The sequence below is a fragment of the Puma concolor genome, chromosome D1 (genome assembly GCF_028749965.1).
Source record: "Puma concolor isolate L17-30 chromosome D1, mPumCon1.1.hap2, whole genome shotgun sequence".
NCBI lineage: Eukaryota > Metazoa > Chordata > Mammalia > Carnivora > Felidae > Puma > Puma concolor.
The window spans coordinates 16,660,024-16,686,985 of NC_141676.1; the positions used below are offsets into that span (position 1 = coordinate 16,660,024).

Genomic DNA, 26,962 nt, shown 5'->3' on the forward strand with positions numbered 1-26,962 from the left:
TTGCTGTATCAGATGCAGAGCATTGGACTCTTGTGAGGGTGACGGATATTGACAGATGGGTGGTTTCTTCGCAATATATAGGGCTCCAGTCCTCTTGTATTTCCATGCATATATGTCCAATAAAACAAACTTTGTGATAAGTATGGAATAAAACACCCTTGAAACTATAGGCAGTCTCTTTAAATGGATCTCTGTATTTACGTGGATATATGTTTGTGTACTTTTGTGCATTTTTTAATGTGCATACTATACGTGGATGCAGATTATTTCTGTGTTTCTTATGTTAGTATTCTGTATAATCATATCTTTTTTTAATAATATAAGTTTTAGGAAATATTATATTCTCTTTAAACCTTCCTTTCCCCTAGTGTAGTAAGTAATATAGGCACAACAGGCTAGGGCCTCCTGCCTCAGATCTATAGAAATATCACTGCTGAGCCAGCTGTCTGGGTTTAGGGATGCAAGCTGTAGCACCTGTGTCTGAAGGTGGCTAATTAGTCTAATAAGATTGAAGCTACAACCTGGACCTTAACCCTAACCAGTTCAGCTAATTGTGATGATACCTGGCTCACCTTTCATGTAGCACTGTCATGTGCATTATCTCAAAAGACCTCTGTGAGCCAAGTATAATTACCCCCATCGTACAGTCAGACAACCTGTGGCTCAGAGAGGGTAACTGACTTGCTCGGCGTGGTAAGTGATGAGTTCTAGAACTGGAAATTGAGCCCAGCTGTGTTAATCATCATTTAACAAGAGGAAAAAAAAATACACTTCTTTTTTCTTGCTCATGTTTCTCTTAGTGGTTTTGAGTTCCTTGGGCTGCCCTGCCCTGTGAATCCCTCGCCGCTGTTCCCTGCTAATGCTCTGGCTTCTTAGCTGTGGTTTCTGCCTAGCTCCTCCATCAGGCATGGGAGTCTGTGAGGAAGGACTGTGGCTCACACGGGGAGATGTGGGATAAGGGGTGTTGGCAAAGGCTTTCTGGCCCAGTGGAGCCTGCCTCAGACAGATTCCCTGTTCCCTTCTCTTCCTGGGACTCAGTGCTGCCCACCTGTTCCCCTCTTGATTTTCACTGTGACAATGGCAAGTGCATCCGCCGCTCCTGGGTGTGTGATGGGGACAACGACTGTGAAGACGACTCAGATGAGCAGGACTGTCGTGAGTGCTGGTGATGGGCACCAGGCGGGCTCCGTCAGGCTCTGTTGGGAAGGGATTTTCAATCGGAAAATGATGCCCCAGGCCCACATCACTTCCTGGGTCTTTGCTCTTTGCCCCTCCTTTCACCTTCCCTCTTGGTTAGATGAGCCTGAGAAACTGCCACCTGCTTCAGATCCCTCTGGGTGGTGTAGAAGTGACTGCTCTGGTCCGTGGGGCTTTCTGTTGGGCCCCTGGCCCCCGCTGTCTGCAGCAGCCTGACTGCTCTGTACCCCACAGCCCCCCGGGAGTGTGAGGAGGACGAGTTCCCCTGCCAGAACGGCTACTGCATCCGGAGCCTGTGGCACTGTGATGGTGACAATGACTGTGGGGACAACAGTGATGAGCAGTGTGGTGAGTGGAGCTCCAGGGAGGTGGGCAGGATGGCTGCTGGTGGTCTGGCCATGGCGGGGGCGGGAGGAGGGGGGGTTGAAGGGCAGCAGTGGCTTTAACACTGCCACACCTTGAACTGCCCAGATGTCTGGAGCAGCTGGAAGAAGGTGGGAGGGGCAGAACAGTCCAGACCCTCCCCCCACACACTGCGAACCACCACGAGGGGAACAGGAACCCAAGGCCCCATGTCTCCAGGGCTGCGGCTTTCCCCAGACCGTCTGCACCAAATCCATGGTGTCTTCCAGGGATGGGGTCAGACCCACAGGGGCAGTGTGGGTGGGAGTCGGGGAGGATCTTAGGAGGGCGGCCTGTCCTGTCGGGCTCCCGCAGGATCGCTGTCCCATTGCGTCCCCCAGACATGCGCAAGTGCTCTGACAAGGAATTCCGCTGCAGTGACGGAAGCTGCATCGCTGAGCACTGGTACTGCGATGGTGACACCGACTGCAAAGATGGCTCTGACGAGGAGAGCTGTCGTGAGTGGCCCCAGAACTCGGGCCGGGGCAGGAGGCAGCATCCCGTGGGCAGAGGGGTGCACGTGCAGTGGGCCAGGAGGGCAGGCTCTTACGAAACTGTTCCTCCGAGGCTGAGCTAGGGTGGGAGCAGATTCCTCAGGTGCAGAGGGAGGGTCCCCATGGCTCCAGCAGCATACGGAAGTCTCACAGGGCTGTCCCACGTGAAACCGGCTTCCCTTGCCTGAACGTCTTCTGCCTTCTTGGAGGAGTCCGGGCCTCTGAGCTCTCTCTGGGCCTGAGCGTGCGCCCCTCCCTGTCCCCCACGCCTGCCTTCCAGCCTCAGCAGTGCCAGCGCCTCCCTGCAACCTGGAGGAGTTCCAGTGTGCTTACGGCCGCTGCATCCTCGATATCTACCACTGTGATGGTGATGATGACTGCGGGGACTGGTCTGACGAGGCCGACTGCTGTGAGTGCTCCGGCCAGGCCAGCAGGGCGGAGCTGGGAGGGAGGGGGAGGCCAGGCCCCAAGGAACTCCTGGGGTGGTAAGGCACAGGTGTCAGCTGGGGCCGGAGCTCAAGGGAGGAGTTTCTGGATTCCCTGGTCCCTGTCAGGCAGAGAGGGAGGAGCCGGGTGCGGGGGCCCGGCTTTCTGCTCTGCTATGGACACTGTGTTCATGGACAGGCTAGAGACAGAAGTCTGTCCTGTTTCCCCAGCCTCCCACCAGCCCTGCCGCTCTGGGGAGTTCATGTGTGACAGTGGCCTGTGCATCAACGCAGGCTGGCGCTGTGATGGCGACGCGGACTGTGACGACCAGTCTGATGAGCGCAACTGCAGTGAGTGGGGCCAGTGTCCAAGGTCTGGTCTGGAAGTAGGGAAAGGGCTTGTGGAGCCAAAATGGCCACCATTGATAAAGACAGATTGGACAGGATTGTCCTGTACAGTGGTGTGGGTTGGGCACAGCACAGAGGCGCTATGTCCAAAGCGATGCCAGTCACACGGGAGACTTACCTATTCTATAATTACATAATTCATCGTGGCAGTTTTCTAGCAGATGGTGGTGAGGCATCTTGAGGAAAGGTTGCCTTTTGCTGACTTGCACAGAGATGCCATTCAGAACAACCGTGACAAGAAGACTGGTGTGGATGCTGCCACAAAATGCATTTTGGGGTGGCCGGGTGGAGCTTCGGGCCAAAATGGGGTCAGCCTTTCATGAGGCCTTTGCTCTGCCCAGCCACCTCCATGTGTACCGCGGAACAGTTCCGCTGTCGGTCAGGTCGCTGCGTCCGCCTGTCCTGGCGCTGTGATGGGGAGGATGACTGTGCAGACAACAGTGATGAAGAGGACTGTGAGAACACAGGTGGAGCGCCCCAGGGGTACCCCCAGGCCCTTTAAGCCATGATGGGATTGGAGAACAGGGGTGGAAAGAGGATGTTGCTGCTGCCATCGGGCTACAGTGATGCTTTAGTCTGATCTTGCCTGTGGCCTGATTTTGCCCGCCCTTCTCATTACCGGTGTCAAATCCCGGTGTACCTTCTGCAGCCTTATGGCCTGGACCACAGTAGCAGCAGCCTCTCACGTTCTAGCTCATACATGGCCTGTTGCTCTGGCCCTAGAGAGCAGGGACCATTCTCCATGGCTGACATCCCCCACCACCCTAGCCACACTGGGTGCTGGACACACAGGCACACTCTCAATCTGTCCCACGTCCTCAACATCCCACTGTGGTGTCCTGGGGGGAGAGAACGAATGTAGACATTCAGCCAGCCCTGTCTGAGCTGTTTCCTGCCTTGGACCCCGACCCTCCCACCTTGAGTCTCCTCTGTCTCCAGCTCACCCTGGAAAATGACAGGCTCCCATCCTTTTGTTGACCCAAGCCCTGCCCTGCTGTGACCTGCCTCTCACTCCCTCCCTGCCGGCCCTCCCTCCCTCTCCAGGAAGCCCCCAGTGTGCCTCAGACCAGTTCCTGTGCTGGAACGGGCGCTGCATCGGGCAGAGGAAGCTGTGCAATGGGGTCAACGACTGTGGTGACAACAGTGACGAAGGCCCACAGCAGAACTGCCGTGAGTGTCCCTGGTGGGCGGGCCTGGCCCCTGGTGTGTGGCTGAACCCCACCCATGTGGTTCAAAGAGAATCCTCCCTAGGGATTCTTGCAGCCTCGGGAGCTGTTCTTCGTGGTCCAGGTGGAATGCCAAGTTGGCTGTCTGGGGGAGGATTCTGGGCTCAACTCCCATCTCTGGCTTGGCTGGCACAGGGCCCCGGACGGGTGAGGAGAACTGCAATGTTAACAACGGTGGCTGCGCCCAGAAGTGCCAGATGGTGCGGGGGGCAGTGCAGTGTACCTGCCACACAGGCTACCGGCTTACCGAGGATGGGCACATGTGCCAGGGTGAGCTGGGGCCTGGTTTGGATCAGGGGCAGGATCCTGGGCAGGGGCAGCGGACGGGCAGTTATGTTTCCTCTGGGTCAAACATCTGACGGACGTAACCTCGCTTCATCATCACCCTAGGAGGTGGGGACTGTCCCTTCTGTTTCACAGCTGGGGAAACTGAAGCTCAGAGAGGTTAAGTAACTTACTGATGGCCACAGAGCCGGTGATAGCAGAGTTGGGATTCTAGCCCGGGTCTCCATGCCCTTAAAGCCCTTAACCACTTGTTATATAGCCTTCCCACTAGGCCTGGAAAGTAGATGGGTATGTGGGCCGGGAAGCAACTAGTCAGCCTGGGGGGTTGTCCGGGAGGATGGCAGAACGGAGATCTCCTGACCCTGCTCGGTCCTCCCAGATGTGAATGAATGTGCGGAGGAGGGGTATTGCAGCCAGGGCTGCACCAACAGCGAAGGGGCCTTCCAGTGCTGGTGTGAAGCAGGCTACGAGCTCCGGCCCGACCGGCGCAGCTGCAAGGCTCTGGGTAAGGGGTGTTGGCGTTCGGCTAGGTGGGCAGAGGGCCGAGCATAGAGACATCCCGGTGTTCCAGTACTTGGGCATTTGCTGAGAGGTAGAGAGATTTTTCATCTGAGTAAAACGGAGCTGTGAATTGCATTCTGAGCCCCAAGAAAAACTGCTGGGGAGGGGCGGGTAGGGGAGTATGCTCTGGAGGCTCCTACTCTTCTAGTACAGATGCCAACAGTTCTGGACATGGGCAAGGGGCCCCACTCATCAGCTGAGGAGCTGGGGATGCATGACGAGGGGTGTCAGGAGCAGCTCTAGAGCCCAGTGGTGGCCCCATTTCTATGCCACGTCCCAGGGCCGGAGCCTGTGCTGCTGTTCGCCAATCGCATCGACATCCGGCAGGTGCTGCCGCACCGCTCCGAGTACACATTGCTGCTCAACAACCTGGAGAATGCCATTGCCCTTGATTTCCACCACCGACGCGAGCTTGTCTTCTGGTCAGACGTCACCCTGGACCGGATCCTCCGTGCCAACCTCAACGGCAGCAACGTGGAGGAGGTTGTGTCTACAGGGCTCGAGAGCCCAGGTAGGGAATGAGGCCCTGTGGGGAAGGGCAGGGCCACACCATGTGCAAAGTAACCGGGGAAGGAACAGGATGATGGCTTGTAAACCTTGGGCAGCAGAACATCTCTTTCTTCCAGTGAACTCTTGGATGGAATTCTAGTATATAAAACATTTTTTAGGAGGCGCCTTGGTGGCTCGGTTGGTTAAGTGTCCGACTCTTGATTTCGGCTCAGGTCATGATCTCGCAGTTTGTGGGTTCGAGGCCTGCGTTGGGCTATGTGCTGACAGCTGGGAGCCTCGTTGGGATTCTCTTTCTCCCATTGTCTCTCTCTCTTTCTCAAAAGAAATAAATAAACTTGAAAAAAAAAGAAAACATTGAAAACATTTGTTAGTATACATTAATTTTATGGGTTCAGGTTTATAACATTTGCTCATTATTGAGACGTTTTGATGAATGTAATAATTTGAAATCAGAGATTTATGGACAACAGTTACAATTTGCTCTCAGTCTTAGCATTTGTTTTAATTCAGAATTTTGTTTTGATTGCTTACTATTAAGAATATTCTGCTTGACCCACATAGATACCTCCAAATGTTTACAGATAAAAAAAGAAAGAAAGAAAGAAACAAGAACTCACTCAGTAATCTCAGGCCATTCTACAAGCCAGTGAAGTGGATTAGAATTCGGTACCATGCGCACTTGACTCAAATGCTTATGGCACGTCTCGAGTGCCTCTGCAAAACCTTAAGCCACAGTTTGCAAATTCTGGAGCCAGTGTGGTGGGTGTGGGTCAGGGAGCCAGGATTCAGGATGTGGAATATGGTTGGCTGAGAGGAGGAAATTCCTGACCTTGGACAGCTACTTGACTTCTCTGTACCTTGATTTCTTCATCTCCATGGGGATTTCAGTATCTAGCTCATAGAGTTGTTGTGATGATTATGTAAGTTAGTATATGTCACGTGGCTAGAACACCACCTAACCAAAACCCTGTGCAAGATTTTGCACTTGTTATTGTGGCACAGAGGAGCCCTGGCTGAATCCCTGACCCTTCCTACTGCCTCTTTCCGTCAGGGGGCCTGGCTGTGGATTGGGTCCATGACAAACTCTACTGGACCGACTCAGGAACATCAAGGATTGAGGTGGCAAACCTGGACGGAGCCCATCGGAAGGTGCTGCTGTGGCAAAACCTTGAGAAGCCCCGGGCTATTGCCTTGCACCCCATGGAGGGGTGAGTGAGTTGTGTCTCAAGCTCCCAAATCCCTCTTGCACCCCCTAGAGACAGTTCCCAGGCCACCTGGGCCAAACTTTGCTGGGGAGCCTCTTCACAGTGTGGTGTTAACAGCCTGGGCTCTGTACCCAGACACACCTGGATTTGAGTCCTGGTTCTGTAGTAATTGGCTGTGTGGTCTTGGGTCAGTCTATATCTGCCTCCATTTACTCACTTATAATTGGTGAGTAAAAAACATACCTGGTGGGGGCGGGGGGGGTGGCGGCGTGGTGGGGTTTGCCTGGGTGGCTCAGTCGGTTAAGCATCCGACATCAGCCCAGGTCATGATTTCACAGTTCATGAGTTTGAGTCCCGCATTGGGCTCTGTGCTGACAGCTGGGAGCCTGGAGCCTGCTTCAGATTCTGTGTCTCCCTCTCTCTCTGCCCCTTTCCGACTCATGCTTTGTGTGTGTCTCTCTCTCTCTCTCTCTCAAAAATAAATATTAAAAAAAAAAGAAAGAAATGAATAAACATTTGGGGCACCTTGGTGGTTCAGTCAGCTAAGCGTCTGACTTCAGCTCAGGTCATGATCTCAGCACTAGTGAGTTTGAGCCCCGCATTGGGCTCCCTGCTGTCAGCGTGGAGCCTGCTTTGGTTCCTGTCTCCCTCTCTCTCTGCCCCTCTCAAGCTTGTGCTTTCTCTCTCTCAAAAATCAATAAAAAAATCAAAAAAATTTAAAAAAAAGAAATGAATAAACAGTGAAAAAATTAAAAAAAAAAAAAAAAAAAAAAAAACCATGCCCGGACACCTGGCTGGTTCAGTCGTTGAGCATGCGACCTTGATCTTGGGGTTGTAGGTTCGAGCCCCATGTTGGGTGTAGAGATTACTTTAAAAAGTAAATAAGTAAAATCTTTAAAAAAAAAAAAAACCACGTGTACCTTATAGCTGTACGAAGATTAAATGACTCATTTTTAAAGATTGAGGTATAATTGACGTATAACTTTATGTTAGTTTCCGATGTACAACATAATGATTTGTGTATATTGCAGAATAATCACCACAGTAAATCTAGTTAACATCTGTCAACATATAGTGGTTACAACAATTTTTTCTTGTGATGAGAACATTTAAGATGTACTCTCAGCAACTTTCTGGTAATACAATATTGTATTATTAACCATAATCACCATCCTGTACATTACATCCCCATGACTTACTTATTATATAACTAGAAGTTTATACCTTTTGACCTCCTTCACCCATTTCACCCCCCAAATGAGATGCATTTTAATTTTTTTTAAATGTTTATTTATGAGAGAGAGAGACAGAGACAGAGCACGAGCAGGGGAGGGGCAGAGAGACAGGGAGACGCAGAATCCAAAGCAGGCTCCAGGCTCTGAGCTGTCAGCACAGAGCCTAACACGGGGCTTGAACTCACCAACTATGAGATCATGACCTGAGCCGAAGTTGGACGCCTAACCGATTTAGCCACCCAGGCGCCCCAAATAAGATGCATTTTAAATGGCATAATATACTTAGATAGTGGTAGGGTTTAGTATTTTTATTATTAGTTCATAGGATTGAGCTGAGTTATAAAAATTAATGGTAATTTTTATTATTAGAAAAAAGTCTCCTTAAATGGAAGTTCTTCTGGTTTATAAAAATTCAATGTAGTCAATTGAGGGCCATGTCCTCTAAGACAGCTGTTTTAAAAACCCTGTGTGAGTGTGAAGTGTGTGTGTGTGTGTGTGTGTGTGTGTGTGTGTGTAAAATACAAAAGGCAGGGATAGAGATTGTGAAAAAGAAAAAAGTATCTGTCCTAACTAATAATATAATATATTGTTAATTCCACAAGGGTTGGGATTTTTGTCTCTTTTGTTCGTTGCTATACTCCTACTCCCTAAGATAGAGCCCTGTAGGTACTACAAAAAAAAAAAAAAAAAAAAAAAAGGTTAACTGAATAAATGCCCTGCTAGAAACATTTAAATTCAAACATTGAAAAAACACCCTGTGGACTAAACAGAACGTGTCACCTACCAGTCGGGGTCTCCTGGGTTAAATGGGTAAAAGACCTCAGTCTGATTGTTATCCTTGTTACTACATGCCTTCTGCTGCCTGTCTCTCAATGTCCTTTCCCTCTTCCTAGTACCATTTACTGGACAGACTGGGGCAACACCCCCCGCATCGAGGCCTCCAGCATGGATGGCTCTGGACGCCGCATCATTGCCGACACTCATCTCTTCTGGCCCAATGGCCTCACCATTGACTATGCCGGGCATCGTATGTACTGGGTGGATGCTAAGCACCATGTCATCGAGAGGGCCAATCTGGACGGGAGTCATCGCAAGGCTGTCATTAGCCAGGGTGAGGCCCTTTCTGCACTCTCCTCCATCTCTCATCCTCCTTCCCCAGTCCCAGCCCCTAGAAGCCTTGGCAGAGGGTGAGATTTGTGCAGTTGCCAGGCCTGGGCCCAGAGCCCATGGCAGGATATGTCTGGACTGAAGTCCTTCTGGACTTTCCCCAGGCCTCCCCCACCCCTTTGCCATCACCGTGTTTGAAGACAGCCTGTACTGGACAGACTGGCACACCAAGAGCATCAACAGTGCTAACAAGTTTACTGGGAAGAACCAGGAGATTATTCGCAACAAACTCCATTTCCCCATGGACATCCACACCTTGCACCCCCAGCGCCAGCCTGCAGGTAAAAAACTACCCACCTGGTAAACCTCTGGTGCCTCTGAGAACCTTCCCTGCACCTGTCACAGTTGCTATGGTTTCTGGCAGGGAAATTTGAGGTTGGCATTGAAATGGGCTAATTTCTCCCTCTGCTGGACATTTAGGGTACAACATCGACACTCCTGAAAATCTGCTTCACTGTCATTTAATTCATGCAAACATTTATAGGATATCTCCTATGTCAGGTATTCACTGTGCTTGCAGCTGGGGCAGCTATAAAAAATAAGACATAGTTTCTCCCTCCAGAGAGCTCACACCCTAGCTAAACCCCTACTCACTAGCCTTGGGATGGACTCTGCAACCTTTGGTCTTTCCTGACCCTTCTGCTCTGGGCTCTTTGAACAGGGAAAAACCGCTGTGGGGACAACAATGGAGGCTGCACTCATCTGTGTCTGCCCAGTGGCCAGAACTATACTTGTGCCTGTCCCACTGGCTTCCGCAAGATCAGCAGCCACGCCTGTGCCCAGAGTAAGTGGGTCTGGGACACCTGCCTCAATGAATGTGCCTTGTGACGGTGGGTGGAAGGAACAAGAGATAGGAGTCCAAGGGATTTCCTGTCATGGGGAAGAGCCAGGCTCCTCAGGTAGCCCCTGGAGAGGAAGAACTTAAGAGGCTGATAGCTCTTATATCAAAGCCAAGGCCTGGGGGCTCAGTGGTACTACCCAGTCAAATATGAATGCCTGCAACCAGGCTCGTGTATCATTCCACCAGGTAGGATGCTTTATCTGTAGGTCACAAGAAGGTTCCAGGCCCTTCTAGAAAGCAGGGGTTTCTATTTTTTTTTAACCTTTAGCCTCACCCTGTTAAAGACTTACTTCCAGCCCCTAAACCACAGAGCCGAGATTAGGACCTCTGGTGATACTCTGCATATGTAGATGCTGGATAAATATGTGTTTAATGAGTGAAACATAATGGGACACCCCAGTCGCTCCCTGAACTATTTTGGCTTCCACTGAACTGCTGCAGGGTCATTGCTTTGAGACGGTAGCCCTGTCTAGCTCAGAGTCACAGGTGACTTTTCCTAAGAGTAGTCCAGAGAGGAGTGATCCGGGCATATGACATGACTAACAAGGGGCTGAGGGTAGTTCCTCGTATGTCAGCAGCTGCTCTTATTTACTGCTGTGCACCCACTGATCCTCTTATTCCTGATTAAAATCAAATTTCTCTTGGGGTCTGGGTCATTTCCAGAAAGTGAGATCAGGGAAACTATGCAGAGTAACAAGGACTATTTGTTCAACACTCGTTGACTGAGAACCTACTTTCCTTCAATTCTTCTAAGTGCCCAGCTTTTTCCATATTGTCTCAGAGAGGCGCATGAGGTTTCCCCAGGAGCTCCCCCTTAAGGGTTTCCCAGAGCTTAAAAGAAGACACTTGGTGAAGTTAGGCAGGAAGTGCCTTTCCAGAAAGAAATGCATAGTGGGAAATACTCAGACCAGAATGGAGCAAGGGACAGAACAGAGCCAGCCAGGAAGAAGCTGTGTAGGGGAGTGTCCAGAGCTCCTTCTCTGGAGTTAACCTGAGTTCAAGTCCCAGCCCTGGTGCTTTCTGGCGAGAGGAAGCTAGGCAAGTTACTTGACGTCTGTTACCCTCAAGGTGGCTCATCTAGAAAATGAGATTAACAATGACATAAATCACAAAGAGTTGCTATGAGAATAGAGGAGACAAGGCAGGAAGTCATTGTTGGCTAAAGTTGGTGAAGAGAAGAGCAAGAGAGAGGATCTAGGAGATGGAGTGGAGCAGCAGCGGCCCGAAGCAGAAACAGAAGTCCGTGAGGTCGGCTGGGGGCTGATGGTGATCTAGCCAGTGCACTGGAAGAAGCTGAGCAAAGAGGAGAGACAAGGAGATGGAAGCTGACAGATGCTTAAACAGGATGCGTTTCTGGGCCCTGGCGAGAGTCTGCTTCCTAGGCCATTGATCCTAAAGTCTGAGTCTGTCAGCATGGGCTGCCAAGGGCTCAAAGGGGACCTGAGGTGTGAAGAGTAGGGGACAAAGGGCACCAGCTCCCAGGAAGTGTGATTGAACCAGATGTCACACAGGTGAGCGTCTGTGTCTGTCACTGTTACTGGATTTAGAACATTAAAAGAAGACCCCTTTCGGCCTTTGATCAGGTCTTGACAAGTTCCTGCTTTTTGCCCGAAGGATGGACATCCGTCGGATCAGCTTCGACACAGAGGACCTGTCCGACGATGTCATCCCACTGGCTGACGTGCGCAGTGCTGTGGCCCTTGACTGGGACTCCCGGGATGACCACGTGTACTGGACAGATGTCAGCACTGACACCATCAGCAGGGCCAAGTGGGATGGAACAGGACAGGAGGTAGGGCCCATCGAGGGCACAGGCCCTTGGGGAGGGCAGAGATTGAGGGGTGGAATCCACCCTGTCCTGGGTAAAGGCTTCCCATACCTTTGCCAACCTTGAGAATTGGTACAGTTGGGTCCCAGAGCTGAGGTACAAGTCCTCAGCTTTGCTTGAACAAAGTTTGGTGATACAGCTTTGCTTCCTGTCCAGGTGGTGGTAGATACCAGTTTGGAGAGCCCAGCAGGCCTGGCCATTGATTGGGTCACCAACAAGCTATATTGGACAGATGCAGGTATGTACGGGGCAGCCATGGCCTGGCTGTGTGGGATTCCTCTTAATAAAATTCTAGTCTCAGGTACAAGGGGCCCAGTGCCCCTCCTAGACCACTTGTCTTGGCCTGAAGTTCTTGGTAGGTCAGAAGTGGTGGGGCTGCTGCAGGGCTGAAGCTAGATGCTCATAGCTGAGGATTTGGCATTTGCCAATCAAATGGCAGCTCCTGCCGCTGTGTAGCTGGTGCTCAAGAATGTTTTGAGGCATTTCAGATAAGGAAACTATGCCCTGTGGTTTTCGTTCTATTACTGTCTTAATAAAACAGGTATTTTCGATGAGCCAGGTGAGTGAGTGTGGGAGGTAAGAGGGATGCCTTATACCAGAGCGCCTCCAAGTGTGGTTCTTGGACCCGGAGCAGAATCTTCTCCAAATTCAGTTCACTAAACATCCGTTGCTCATCTATCGTAAAATATTTCTTGAGTGTTTACTGCGTGCCAGGCTCTGTGCTGGGAGTGGAAGGTAGTCGGGTGAACGACCAAGCATAGAGTTAATATCTTTGCCCCCGATTTCTTGGTAGGTACAGACCGGATTGAAGTGGCCAACACAGATGGCAGCATGAGGACAGTTCTCATCTGGGAGAACCTTGATCGTCCCCGGGATATCGTGGTGGAACCCATGGGCGGGTGAGCACCTGTTCCTTTGGGAAGAGCTCCACCTGTCCCACAGCCAGGAGCACTAGAGAGGAGTCTGGAGGTTAGCAAGAGCAGCCAGATGTTATGGGCACACCAAGGCAGCAAGGGCAGCTACAGAAACCACAGAAGGCAGTGACAACTCTTTCTCCCCGGTGGACAAGGAAACCTTTTACATTTTTTCGTCTCGGAGCGCCTGGGTGGCTCAGTCAGTTAAGTGTCCGATTTGGGCTTGGGTCATGATCTTGCAGTTTGTGGGTTCGAGCCTCACGTTGGGCTCTGTGCTGACAGCTCAGAGCCTGGAGCCTGCTTCAGGTTCTACGTCTCCCTCTCTCTCTGCCCCTCCCCTGCTCACGCTGTCTGTCTGTCTCTCTCTCTCTCTCTCTCTCTCTCAAATAAATAAACATTAAAAAATTAAAATTTCTCTCTTTTTTTTTGGTCTGCTTACAAAAGTAACTCATTGTAAATAAATAAAACAAATAAGTAAATAAATCTGTAGGAAGTGAAGATTGCCTATAATCTCACTTTCCAGCAGTAACCATTGCTAGCAGTTAACAGTTAAGGGTATTTTTCCAGATTTTCTTTTATGTGCATATATACATTTTGTGGTGGTGGTGGTGATTTTGGATCTACAGCAATGGCATACTGTTTTGTAACTTGTCTTTTTTCACTTAGTTATAAATCTTGACTATCTTTCCATTTGATAATATAGAGTATCTTGTTCTGTCTTTTTTCAAAGTTTATTTATTTATTTATTTATTTATTTATTTATTTATTTATTTATTTATTTAAAGAGAGCATGCATGTGCATGAGCAGGGGAGGGGGCAGAGAGAGAGAGAGGGAGAGAGAGAATCCCAAGCAGGCTCCATGCTGTTACCCCGATGTGGGGCTCCATCCCATGAACTGTGAGGCCGTGACCTGAGCTGAAATCAAAAGAGTTGGATGCTTCACTGACTGAACCTCCCAGATGCCCTTTGTTCTTCTTAATGGTTATATAGAATTCTGCTAAATTTACATACCATAACTATTTAACCCATCCAATCAAGGAAAGGTTGTTTATACCCCATTCTTACTTGCCTTCTTTCTTTATTCCCACATAGACCTTATTTGCTAAACACTCCTTGAGCCTTTAGGCTCTGCCTTTATTAAAACCCCAGGGACCCTTTCAATAGTGATAGAAGATAAGAGACTTTCAGAGACAACTCTGAGCCCAGGATGTGGCTGGGAGCTGAGGCAGGAGGCTGGGGCAGCTATCGCAAGCAGAAACACTGAAACCCTGAAACCCTAGGCACCCTGAATCCCCACTGGGTGTTGTTAACTAGAAGGCTGGTAAGACCTTCCTTGCCTGTGCCCAGGTACATGTATTGGACTGACTGGGGTGCAAGCCCCAAGATTGAACGAGCTGGCATGGATGCCTCGGGCCGCCAGGTCATCATCTCTTCCAATCTGACCTGGCCTAATGGATTAGCCATTGACTACGGGTCCCAGCGGCTTTACTGGGCAGATGCTGGCATGAAGACCATTGAATTTGCTGGTCTGGATGGCAGCAAGAGGAAGGTAAGGGTGGCGGTAAGGCATCCCCTCACAACCCAGACAACCTCTAGGACAGCTTTCCCTGGCTGGCAGCTGGGAGGACCCAGGGGCAATGGCACCAGCGTTAAGGCATGTGCTGTTCCTTTGGAGCTGTGACTGCCTTCCAGAGCAGAGGCGGGATGGATGGGGGATTATTGCATGATGATGAAGGGAAACTAGAGATTTGTGTAGATGGTGGGCTGGGGGTATAAGTGCACAGATGGTATAACCATCACAGCTAACACGATTTAATCACCAATTGCATCCTAGACCCATGATCGCTCTCTTTCTTTTTGTTATTGTTTATTGGTATAATTTCAAACTTACAGAAAAGTTGTAAGGATAGTCAAATTGTTGAACCATTCTCTTTCTGTCTATACACACACACATGCATATTATTATTTTTCTGAACCATCAGAGATTAAATTGGAGACATCCTGCCCTTGACCCCAAAATACTTCAATTTCCTAAGAACAAGAACATTGTCTTTAGTAACCATGGTGCAGTGATCAAAATCAGGAAATTTAACATTGATACCATATTACTGTCTAATTCACGGTCCATATTCAATTTCACTACCAATTGCCCCAATAATGTCCTTTAATAGCTTTCCCCCCCCTTTTTTCTTTCTTAGGCCAGGATGCAATCCCAGATCACAACTGTGTTTAGTAATCATGTATCTTTAACCTGTAATCTGGAACACTTCCTCATAATTATTTAACCCATCCAGTCAAGGAAAGAAGTCTCTTCTAGGCCTGTCTTGATCTTTGTATTTTTAAAGAGTAAATGCCAGTTATTTTGTAAAATGTCCCTCAATTTGTCTGATGTCTCCTCTCCTTGTAATTAGATTCAGATTATGTATTTGGGGCAGGAGTACTACATTAAATAAAGTCGTGTCCTGAGTTCTCGGTGTGTCTCATCAGCAGGCACAGATGTCTGCTTGTCCCATTATTATGGTACTAACTTTGCGTGGTTCCGGTGGTGTCCACTGTGAAGTTGCTGTTTTTCCTTTTGTAATTAATAAGTAACTCGTGCAGAGATATTTTGACATTATGTAAATCATACGTGGTCTTTTACAATCATCACACAACCCTTGGAGCCAGGCACTGTCATGGTCATATCCTAGATTGGCAAACCAAAGGTCAGAGAGATTTTATAACCAGCTCTTGCTCAAGGTCACATAGCAGACGATAGTAGAAGAACTCCAACCTGACTCCACACCTGAGCTCTTGACCACTGTTCTGTGCTATCGGGCCTGGATGGGGGATGACACAAGTGCGGGGGCCCTGGCAGGTGCTGATTGGAAGCCAGCTCCCCCACCCCTTTGGGCTGACCCTGTATGGAGAGCGCATCTATTGGACTGACTGGCAGACTAAGAGTATACAGAGTGCCGACCGGCTGACAGGACTGGACCGGGAGACCCTGCAGGAGAACTTGGAGAACCTTATGGACATCCATGTCTTCCACCGCCGGCGGCCCCCAGGTGAGCGGCCCTTGCCCGCACCGGCTTTACCTTAGTCCTCCTTTGCCATAGACGTCACCATTGATTCCCCCTCCTTCTCCCTACCCAGTGTCCACGCCATGTGCTATGGAAAATGGTGGCTGTAGCCATCTGTGTCTTCGGTCCCCAAATCCAAGTGGCTTCAGCTGTACCTGCCCCACAGGCATCAACCTGATGCCCGATGGCAAGACCTGCTCACCAGGTGAGTTTGAGCATCACAGACCTGGATAGAGCTTCTCTAGGAGGGGCAGTGGCTCTATTCCTTCCCTGTAGAGGGACTCCAGTTTGGCTAAGAAACCGTGGGTCCTGGTACTCTGAGACGCATGGGGGAGACCAAGAAGTTTTACAAAAAAAGGAGAAGTCCAGGGACGCCTGGGTGGCTCAGTTGGTTAAATGTCCAACTTTGGCTCAGGTCATGATCTCATAGCTCGTGAATTTGAGCCCCACTTCAGGCTCTGTGCTGACAGCTCAGAGACTGGAGCCTGCTTCTGATTCTGTATCTCCCTTTCTCTCTGCTCCTCCCCCATTCATGCTCTGTCTCTCTCCGTCTCTCAAAAATAAATAAACGTAAAGAAAAAGAAAAAAGGAGAAGCCCAGGAAGCGGCCCAGGGGACCAGGTAGACAGGATCATAGGCAGAGTCTAATTGGTTCTTATGGTGTCTCTATGCATATTAGAAAAAGATGCTCTGTTCTCAGACACTTTCACTGTTGGAAAATTGTCATAATATACTGGTTTGGTTAGAACAAGACACTTTAGTTCTATGTGCCCATAGCTGGTATAATACATATCAAAACATATGATCTCTCCAATGTCATGGTACCTCCATTGGAGGTGGTGTTTTTGTGAGCGTACAAGGTATGTGACAGCCTTTCTGGAGGGTCCCAGAAGCAGGGGCTGGTGTAGCCGCCCGGATGTTAGCAGTTGACGTTTCTCCCTAGAGGATGCTACATGGCAGGCTGCATTTGAAACCTAACTTTCTTGGGAATTTGAATGAGAAAGGATCTGTGAATCGGGCCTGCCAGGTTATAGGGAGAGCCCTCTTTAACTTAACATGAAGTTTTTCCAACCTCATGGTAAAAGTTCCTTCAAAGGGAGTCACTTCCACGTATTAACAAAGAGTTGTCATTTATGATATGTGTCAGGCCTAGTGCTGAGTGCTTTCTGTGCATGATCTCTTTTAATCCTGCAGATACCCTGCTATTATCCCCATTCTACAGATGAGGAAGCGGAGGCTTAAACAATTTAAATCACTTGCCCAGGAAAACACAACTACAAACTGACAGGGACAGGCATGAACTCAAGTTTGCCTTGCTTCAGATCCTCTTGCTGGCTACACTAGGGTGACTGTCCTCCTTCTTTTTCTTCCCACCTGGGCAGGCATGAACAGTTTCCTCATCTTCGCCAGGAGAGTAGACATACGCATGGTCTCCTTGGACATCCCTTATTTTGCCGATGTGGTGGTACCTATCAACATTACCATGAAGAACACCATTGCCATTGGAGTGGATCCCCAGGAAGGTCTGTGTGGCCCTGCCCTCTGTCCCTTACCTACTGCAACTGCAATTCTTCCTCCCCCACCACCTGTTTCCTGCTAAGAGCCTGAGGCTCCCTGTTCCCTCTGGCACAGCCCTGCCCCCATCTCCACAACACTTTCTCTTTGGTAATGAAGGCATGGTTTGGGGCCTTCCTTTCCACCTCTGCCAAGAACTTTTACTGCCATGATATTTCCATATTTCCCTTGGTTTCCTCTGCTCAGCAGTATGGGGCTCTCTGACATGCCCTGGTGTCTCAGAGCATGAGTCCGCTGGGGGTGTCCATTGGAGAGGTGAAGGTCCGGGCTGAGCCAAGCCTTTCCTTTCCAGGAAAGGTGTACTGGTCAGACAGTACACTGCACAGCATCAGCCGTGCCGATCTGGAAGGCTCACAGCATGAGGACATCATCACCACAGGTGAGCCTTGCTCCCAGCCCCGGGGACCATGTGTCTGGCTACAGAGCTGGGGAAATAGCCCATCTGTTTTAAGGCAGGAGCCAGTGTGTGCTCTTGACTTCCTGCAGGGCTGCAAACCACAGATGGGCTCGCAGTGGATGCCATTGGCCGGAAAGTGTACTGGACAGACACAGGAACCAACCGGATTGAAGTGGGCAACTTGGATGGGTCCATGAGGAAAGTGCTGGTGTGGCAGAACCTTGACAGCCCCCGGGCCATTGTGCTGTACCACGAGATGGGGTGAGAACCTGGGGTGAGAGCCGGCTCTGCAGTTCTGGGCAGGGGTTGGGAGCTGGCTCAGCTGGGGCCCTGGCAGGTGTGAAAGTGGGCTATGAAGTGCAAGTGTGCCCCACCTCCCTGGGGCTGTTCTACTCCTTGTGACTCAGGGTGGTAGGATGATATAGAGGTAAAAAGCACCAGCCTTGGAGTCAGGAACCCAGGATGCATCTTTAGCCTCTGATCCTCAGTTTCCTCACCTGTAAATGGAGGGGAAGTGAGGCAGTATATGGAAAGTTCTTTTTTTTTTTTTTTTTTCACTTGTGGTAAAAAACAATATAAAATTTATCATCTTAACCATTTAAAAAAATTTTTTTAATCTTTATTTTTGAGAGAGACAGACAGAGTGAGAGCAGGGGAGGAACAGAGAGAGAGGGAGACACGGAATCTGAACAGGCTCCAGGCTCTGAGCTGTCAGCACAGAGCCCGACGTGGGGCTCGAACCCATGAACCATGAGATCATGACCTGAGCCGAAGTCGGACGCTCAACTGACTGAGCCACCCAGGCACCCCTTAACCATTTTTAAAGTGTATAGCTCAGTATAGTAGATTCACCTTATGGTGAAACAGATCTTCAGAACTTTTTCATCTTGCAAATCTGAAACTCTAAGCCCATAAACAACAACTCCACCTTTTGCATAAAATACTTTTTGCAGTGTTTGGCATATTGTCAGTACTTACAGTGTTTAGGGGCTCTGGACATAACAGCTAGTATTTTTCCTTGCCCAGGTTCATGTACTGGACAGACTGGGGGGAGAATGCCAAGCTAGAACGGTCTGGAATGGATGGCTCAGACCGGACTGTGCTCATCAGCAACAACCTAGGATGGCCCAATGGGCTGACCGTGGACAAGGCCAGTTCCCAACTGCTCTGGGCTGATGCCCACACTGAGGTGAGGATACTGCTCCTGTTGCTTCCCGGAAGCCTGGGAAGACAGGAGAGGACTGTTCAGGATCTCCACTCAGGGCTCCCGGTCCACTCACGGCCACCCCCCACCCTCTCCTTCCTCTGCAGCGAATTGAGGCCGCTGACCTGAACGGCGCCAGTCGGCACACGCTGGTATCTCCCGTGCAGCACCCATATGGCCTCACCCTGCTTGGCTCCTATATCTACTGGACTGACTGGCAGACCCGTAGCATCCACCGTGCTGACAAGGGTACTGGCAGCAATGTCATCCTGGTGAGGTCCAACCTGCCAGGCCTCATGGACATCCAGGCCGTAGACCGGGCACAGCCACTGGGTGAGAGAACCCCCTAGGGCTGTGAGCCAGAGCTGGCTTTCCGGGGGGGGGGGGGGGGGGGGGCGGTATCTCAGTGACAGAGATACATCCAGAGCACAGAGATCCTTTTAGAATCTCAGAGACAAAGACCTACCTAAGCCCCCTTCCTGGATCAGGCTTTGTTCCTTCCGGGTGTGGCTGGTGCTATAACTACATGATGCTGTCACACCTTCAAAGGACTTCTTCTACCTCATCCCTGTTGGGTGCCAAATTCTGTCACTTAGAACAGCAGAGAATCAGGCAACTAGGGCCCTTGTAAGATTCCCACAGTATTCCAGGCTGGGTGTCAAAGCTCATGTTCTCACCTCACCAGGTTTTAACAAATGCGGCTCTAGAAATGGCGGCTGCTCCCACCTCTGCTTGCCTCGGCCCTCGGGGTTCTCCTGTGCCTGCCCCACTGGCATCCAGCTGAAGGGAGATGGGAAGACGTGTGATCCCTCTCCCGAGACCTACCTACTCTTCTCCAGCCGCGGCTCCATCCGGCGTATCTCGCTGGACACCAGCGACCACACAGATGTGCACGTCCCCGTCCCTGAGCTCAACAATGTCATCTCCCTGGACTATGACAGTGTGGATGGAAAGGTCTATTACACAGATGTATTCCTGGATGTTATCAGGTAGGAATATCCCTGAAACCTCCAGAGGACACAGATCTGTGTTTGATCCCTGACGGGGTGAGGTTATGATCTCTGTTGACCTCTAAATAGACTGAGTGATTTGGCAGCTTGGATAGTGAGTTCTGATCCTGACTTGTTTGCTTATCACTCATAACAGAGTTTAAATTTGATGTTTTTGTTTGTTTGCTTATTTGTTTCCAGATTAGCAGAGAAGCCCAGTATGTAAAATGGACATGTCGGGCTGGGGACCTGGAGCGTTTACCTCACCATTGGGCCCTGTGGGGGCTCCAAGGATCCCCTAAAACTCATTGATGAGTAGGCCATGTAACTAAACCATGTATCTATATTATAATACAGGAGCCCTGGCCAAATGCCAAGGCTTGTGATGGTTTCCAAGGTTGTGTTTTTGTGGTTTTAAAAATATTTTTTGTTTTATTTTACTTTTTATTATTCCTTCCATTTTTTTTTTTACCCCACCATAGCTGAGGAATGTGATTCCTCCCACTAGTGTGAGGGGTTTACCATGACAGAGATTCTCACGTGAAAGAATAGGGGCATTCCCTGCAGTTATCTCTGAGGGGTGTATTAGGGTCTCATGCTGGGGACAGGTGGGAATACATAGTTTAGAGAAGTCCCCTAAATGTTTGTGACATACCCCCACCCTGGTGTAGGGCTAATGGAAAAATGTACAGGTAGGTTTTGACAAATTTGCCGTTCTTACAATTACCACCTAGCAATCTTTATCCCTAAGGTATATAGGGAATTACTAACCCATCTTCTGTAAGACATGGGCCCAAACATCCACTGTTAATACCAGGAAATACTCTGTCCTCCCAAGAATTTTTTATTCATTAATTCTGCTAATATTTTGAGTACCTACTGTTCTAGATGCTGAGGAATGTACTTACAGAGATGTGGTCTCTGCCCTTCTGGAGCCTCTAGTAGGGATCCAATTATGGGAACATGGATTAAAGGGACTTCAGTCTATTTCTGGTCAGTCCGGTCAGCCACCCAACCCTGAGCTGTTCCCTCAGGCGAGCAGATCTGAATGGCAGCAACATGGAGACAGTGATCGGGCGTGGCCTGAAGACCACTGACGGGCTGGCAGTAGACTGGGTGGCCAGGAATCTGTACTGGACAGATACGGGCCGAAATACCATTGAGGCATCAAGGCTAGATGGTTCCTGCCGCAAAGTGCTGATCAACAATAGCCTGGATGAGCCTCGGGCCATCGCCGTTTTCCCCAGGAAGGGGTAAGTTTATGGCCAGCAGAAAAGAGACCCAGGGAAGAAGGGCCTGATGAAGGGTCCCTTGGAAGATGCCTCTGTATTCATGGTATCAGCGTGTCCCCTGTATTCTGTCAACCTCTGGTACCATCTTCCCATGCCTTGGTGATGATGGCAGTGTTGTACCTTAGGTACCTCTTCTGGACAGACTGGGGCCACATTGCCAAGATTGAGCGGGCAAACTTGGACGGCTCTGAGCGGAAGGTCCTCATCAACACAGACCTGGGTTGGCCCAATGGCCTTACCCTGGACTATGATACCCGCAGGTGGGAATCTTGTCCCAATTGCTTTCTGGAAATTGGGTGGGCACAGGAGAAGATGGTTGAGATTCAGATAGTGAAAACAAAAGAAAAATAGAAAGCTCCTTGGTAGGTGAGGAGGGAAAAAGCAGTGAGAAGGATGAGGGAACATATTTTTAGAGCAAAGGTTGCTGAATACAGCCCTCAATCCCCAGATGGATTTTGTTTGTGTGGTTTATATGTTTTTGATTTGAGTGTCTTTAGCAGAGCACGTCCTCTGGCTGGACCACACGTCCCATGACCCCTTATTTGTCGGAGGCTGATTTTTTGCGCTTGTTGCTTTTCTGATCCCTTTGCTCATTGGAATTTGCAACTCCTTGCCTAGATAAAAAATGCTAAAGGGCAAGAAAAGAGGGTGAAAGGGGATTTGAGGCAGTTTCTCTTTCTGCCCCCAGAAGAAGGGAAAGGAATCTAAGTCACCTGGAGAGTTGGGATAACCTCAATGAGCTCCTTATAGACCAAGATCTCTTCCTTAAAGAGTGTTCATAAGAATTTCGGCTTAGTTCTTGGGAAGGAGTCAAAGGGTGATCAGGTTGCTGAAGATGAGCCTGCAGGGTGGCTCTTCAGAGGTCACTAGGCTCTCTACCCCACCCCCCACAGCTCTGGCCCCGCATTTGAGTCCCCAGCTTCCCCTCTTCAGCATTGGGACTCGCAATGACCTCTCATCAAGGGTGCTTTATGACCGCTCACAGCACCTACTAGTTAGCTCAGGAGGGAACAGATAGCTCCTTGCGGGGAAGGACTGGGTTTCTTGGCAAGCATTTTGAGCAGCCCTCTTCTCACTTTTCCTTCTCAGGATCTATTGGGTGGACGCCCATCTGGACCGGATTGAGAGCTCTGACCTCAATGGGAAGCTACGGCAGGTGTTAGTCAGCCACGTGTCCCACCCCTTTGCTCTCACTCAGGTACTGGCTCAGGAGAGAGGTAACTAAACCTCCTTGACGGGGGGTGTTTCCTTGGGGTTCCAAGTTGGGAGCCTCAACCCTAGTTGCTACTTAACGATCCTGCTACGGAAGCTCATTTTAGGGGTATTTCCTGTACACTGAAGCCTTGCCACCATGTGCCTGCTACTCCTGCAACACCACTCCATGTTCTAGCATTTGAAGGAGTGGCTCTCAAATGTAGGTTCCTGGGTCTTGGCATAAAAAGAATCTACTTCATGAGGGTTGGGCCCAGGAATGTGCATTTTAACAGGGTCCGTAGTTGATCCTAGTGCTGTGTTCCCAATATCTGAGTCCAGGCAGCTGGCTTCGTGGCAGTAGGTTGCAGTGGCTAAGAGCCAGAGTTTTGAGGCAGCCAGCCAGTTGGTACATGCTTACTGAGTACCTCTAATCTGCCAGCTCCATGGGTTCAAGCTCTGCCTGCATCATTGAATGACTGCGACTTTGGATAAGATACTGAACCTCTCTAATACCTGTAAAATAAGTGAGTTTAATAATAGTGTCCTCCTGAAATATACACAAAGCATCAGCACAGTATCTGGCACTCAGTGTGTGTTATTTTTAATCTTTTTAATTATCACTGGCTATCATTTTTGAGTTCTTATCTTGTAAAATAATTCAGGGAAGGGAAAGAGGAGATCTATCAAGCCTGGAGCCACAACAGGGATTCTCAATTATTTAAAAATCCTTGTTCTTTTTTGACAAACTTCCACTTATCTGTCTTGTATATTATATCCTACCAGCCAATAAAAGTTTGGCTCTACTTAACAATAAGTTCCCCACCCCCGTACTCCAAATGTAAAACTATAGGATGATAATGAATGTGGTTTTTCAATCTGTAAGTTTCCCCTGGGGTTTCTGATGTATACCTGGAAGCAGGAGGGGAACCACCTTCATTGCCGTCCCCACCCCTGGTTGAGAATCTCAGGATCACTAGATTAGAAGGCAGCTTCCCCTAGGGACACCTGGGCGGCTCAGTTGGTTAAGCGACCGACTCTTGGTATCGGCTCAGGTCATGATCTCATGGTTTGTGGGTTCGAGCTCTGCATCACTGTTAGCTCAGAGCCTGCTTGGGATTCCCTCTCTCTGCCCCTCCCCTGCTCACGCTCTCTCTCTCAAAAAAAAATAATAAATTTTTTTTAATGTTTATTTATTCTTGAGAGAGAAAGAGGGAGACACAGAATCCGAAGCAGACTCCAGGCTCTGAGCTGTCAGCACAGAGCTCGACGTGGGGTTCGAACTCACCAACTGTGAGATCATGACCTGAGCTGACGTCAGACACTTAACCAACTGAGCCACCCAGGGGCCCCTAAATAAATAAACATTTTCAGAAGGTAGCTTCCCCTAGAAGTAACCAGAGGATTTGGGCCAGGGCTCTTTGTGAAGGGCCCAGAAGAGCAGCGACCTTAGAAGGACCCCCTGGCCCTAAGTTACTCCTATTTGCCAGGTACAAGAACTCATTTATTCATTGAGCCACTCAGTTAACTGACTGGGGATGAAGTGTTAGTACTGGAAATTGAGAAAGAAATGAAAGACATTTCTGTCCTTGAAGAACTTAATCTTACATGTCAGACATGTAAACAAATGACCGTGGAGTGCCAAAACTCACTTGTAGAAGGCACAGAAAAGCATGGAGGAATGAATCCCATACGGACTGGGGGAGATTTCCTGGACAGTGCGATATGGGGGACACACGGAAGTTGGCATGCTGGATAAGAGACACAGGGCATTTCAGCAGAGGGCGTACACATACTAAAGCACAGAAGCTGTACCTGAGGTCAGACTGTTGAATAATATTTACTCTTTATGGGGTTTCCCTGTTGAGTAGCAGGACAGGTGGATCTACTGGACAGACTGGCAGACCAAGTCAATCCAGCGTGTCGACAAGTACTCAGGCCGGAGCAAGGAGACGGTGTTGGCAAATGTGGAAGGGCTCATGGATATCATTGTGGTTTCTCCTCAGCGGCAGACAGGTGGGCCCCTGGGTCCTGAGCCTGCTTGCTTCCTTACCATCAGTGGGGTGGTTGATCATCCCAGCGACTGTATTAATAGTCCCTGAGTTAACAGACTGAGACATTAGAGCCACAGGAGAGCCTTTTGGTTCCCATTTTAAGCTCTTAGACCTTTTCAGCCCCATGTGGTTATGCCCCTTCTGCCTTACTGTCCCTTGGAGTGAGGTAGCCGTGGAGCTCCTCCTTAAAGAGAGGTGTCAAATTGGGAGACCCGATTCTAGCCCAGACCAGACACGTACCTGCTTTGCCTCCAGGGACCAATGCCTGTGGTGTGAATAATGGAGGCTGCACCCACCTCTGCTTTGCCAGAGCCTCTGACTTCGTGTGTGCCTGTCCTGACGAGCCCGATGGCCGGCCCTGCTCCCTTGGTGAGTTGGACTGAATGACGCCCTGGAACAGCAGGGTCCTTGGAGTGGCAGAGGATCATTAGCCTCGGTTTTGTCCTTCTGGGTGGGATCCCCCTCGGGGAGTCTTACAGCTGAGTGAGAGAACAATGAGTTTGAGCTTTGGAATAGCACAGACCTGAGTTTGTCCAGCTTCTGGCATTTACAAGAATGGAATTCAGGTCTCCTGAATCTCTGATCCCTGCGGTGGCCTGTGAATTGCTGTCTTTTCCTGACCTTTGTGCACCAGCTAGCCCATCCAGAGCTATTGAATATTGGAGTCCAAATCCTTTTTATTTACAGTATGAAGAGCCTCTAATGAGGATGCATAGGATTAAGGCAGCTATAAGATGGCTCTGTCAGGTAACCCAGGATGCGACTCTTGGATCATATGTAGAGATTTGGGGCTCTAGTGGCTCACTTCAATCCTCCTATTCTCTTCAGTACCTGGTCTAGTGCCCCCAGCTCCCAGGGCTACCAGCATAAGTGAAAGGAGCCCTGTGCTACCCAACACACTTCCTACCACCTTGCGTTCCTCAACCACCCGGACCCACACATCTCTGGAGGAGGTGGAAGGAAGGTAAGTGAATTCAATATGGGATTGAGGGCTCTTTTCTCCAAATCACCATCTTCCACCGGCAGAAGACCACAGTCTTAGCTCGATAATTCTGGCGCATGGGGAGTAGGTCACATCATGAGCCACCCGTCCCTGCTCTTTGGAACTGGAGATGATATATAGACTTGTAGATTGTTGCAAGTGGATCTCTTTTTAGCTCTGAGGGCGAGAAGTTTTAAGAGCAGCTTTAGAGAGAGAAATCACTCAGAGGAGTTCCTACATGGCATTCATCTTTCCTTTCGGTGACATTTGTTCTCATAACACATTTAGTATATGGTCTTGTCCTACAGTTTGCTTAGAAGCTGCCAAGTCATAGTGGTCTCTGGGCTGTGGCTTTATGACTTGGAACATCCCCAGGGATGTAATGACCTTAGCTTATAATGACCTCAAACACACATGCACGTACATGCACGTGTACACACACACACATGTATACACACACCTTATTATTAAATAAGCAAGCATAAACATGAACAGTTCTCAAATCAAGTATAAAATGTTTCATTTAATTAAATTGATGGTGCTATCCATTTAAGATGCATCCTGATTTGAGGCGCCTGGGTGGCTCAGTCAGTTAAGCTTCCAACCTTGGCTCAGGTCATGATCTCGTGGTTCTTGAGTTTGAGCCCTGCTTCGGGCTCTGTGCTGACAGCTCAGAGCCTGGAGCCTGCTTCAGATTCTGTGTCTCCCTCTCTCTCTGCCCCTCCCCAACTTATACTCTTCTCTCTCTCTCAAAAATAAATAAAACCTTAAAAAAAAAAAAAGATGCATCCTGATTTGAGAGTTTCAACTGAAAAAATGACCAACCTCAACTATGAGATGCCACTGATTGTAAGACACATTCCTGTTCCAGAGATGTTGGAATAGAGAACAATACAGATCTTAAAATTGATTAAATATGATATTAGATTCAATTTAGAAAAATTCTTATGTTTTTTATTTATGCCTTGCAAAAAAATAATCTGAAAATGCAGCCAGGAATAAAGAAGAAATAAGTACCCATGTATAGTTACTCTTAATATTTTCTATTTTATATATGTTTACATTTCAAAATGATTACCACAGTAAGTTTAGTTAATATCCATCACCACACATAGCTGCAAAGTCTTTTTCTTGTGATGAGAACTTTTGAAGATTTACTCTCTTAGCAATTTTCGAGTGTATAATACAGTATTATTGACTATAGTCACGATACTGTATATTACTTCCCCAGGACTTATAACTAGAAGTTTGTACATTTTGACCACTCTTACTGATTTTATCCACTCCTCCTACCTTCCACCTCTGGCAAGCAGCAACCTATGAGTTTGGGATTGATGTTGTTGTTGTTGTTGTTTTTAGATTCCATATATAAGTGATAATTGCACAATATTTGTCTTTTTCTCTCTGATTTATTTCACTTAGCATAATGTCCTCAAGGTCCATGCATGTAGTCACAAATGGCAGAATTTCCTTTTTATGGCTGATTAATGGTGTCTATCTTTCCAGACATTTTTCTATT

General features: G+C 49.0%; 1 protein-coding gene across 1 annotated transcript in view; it reads left to right on the top strand.

Moving 5' to 3' along the window:
- The window catches only part of LRP4 (LDL receptor related protein 4), a 49,991-nt gene that overhangs the window by 13,322 nt on the left and 9,707 nt on the right, over positions 1 to 26,962 (top strand). Inside the window, exons 3-34 of the mRNA XM_086677530.1 lie at positions 1,039 to 1,155; positions 1,432 to 1,545; positions 1,941 to 2,057; positions 2,374 to 2,502; positions 2,750 to 2,869; positions 3,268 to 3,393; positions 3,971 to 4,096; positions 4,288 to 4,422; positions 4,817 to 4,942; positions 5,279 to 5,509; positions 6,560 to 6,716; positions 8,842 to 9,059; positions 9,220 to 9,396; positions 9,777 to 9,899; positions 11,540 to 11,748; positions 11,941 to 12,022; positions 12,578 to 12,683; positions 14,046 to 14,247; positions 15,556 to 15,745; positions 15,834 to 15,965; positions 17,142 to 17,282; positions 17,627 to 17,713; positions 17,821 to 17,992; positions 18,758 to 18,920; positions 19,043 to 19,268; positions 19,621 to 19,924; positions 20,959 to 21,177; positions 21,342 to 21,476; positions 22,306 to 22,414; positions 24,279 to 24,423; positions 24,717 to 24,830; positions 25,290 to 25,425. Coding sequence (XP_086533656.1) covers positions 1,039 to 1,155; positions 1,432 to 1,545; positions 1,941 to 2,057; positions 2,374 to 2,502; positions 2,750 to 2,869; positions 3,268 to 3,393; positions 3,971 to 4,096; positions 4,288 to 4,422; positions 4,817 to 4,942; positions 5,279 to 5,509; positions 6,560 to 6,716; positions 8,842 to 9,059; positions 9,220 to 9,396; positions 9,777 to 9,899; positions 11,540 to 11,748; positions 11,941 to 12,022; positions 12,578 to 12,683; positions 14,046 to 14,247; positions 15,556 to 15,745; positions 15,834 to 15,965; positions 17,142 to 17,282; positions 17,627 to 17,713; positions 17,821 to 17,992; positions 18,758 to 18,920; positions 19,043 to 19,268; positions 19,621 to 19,924; positions 20,959 to 21,177; positions 21,342 to 21,476; positions 22,306 to 22,414; positions 24,279 to 24,423; positions 24,717 to 24,830; positions 25,290 to 25,425 — 4,888 coding nt within the window. The remainder of the gene's footprint in view (positions 1 to 1,038; positions 1,156 to 1,431; positions 1,546 to 1,940; positions 2,058 to 2,373; positions 2,503 to 2,749; positions 2,870 to 3,267; positions 3,394 to 3,970; positions 4,097 to 4,287; positions 4,423 to 4,816; positions 4,943 to 5,278; positions 5,510 to 6,559; positions 6,717 to 8,841; positions 9,060 to 9,219; positions 9,397 to 9,776; positions 9,900 to 11,539; positions 11,749 to 11,940; positions 12,023 to 12,577; positions 12,684 to 14,045; positions 14,248 to 15,555; positions 15,746 to 15,833; positions 15,966 to 17,141; positions 17,283 to 17,626; positions 17,714 to 17,820; positions 17,993 to 18,757; positions 18,921 to 19,042; positions 19,269 to 19,620; positions 19,925 to 20,958; positions 21,178 to 21,341; positions 21,477 to 22,305; positions 22,415 to 24,278; positions 24,424 to 24,716; positions 24,831 to 25,289; positions 25,426 to 26,962) is intronic.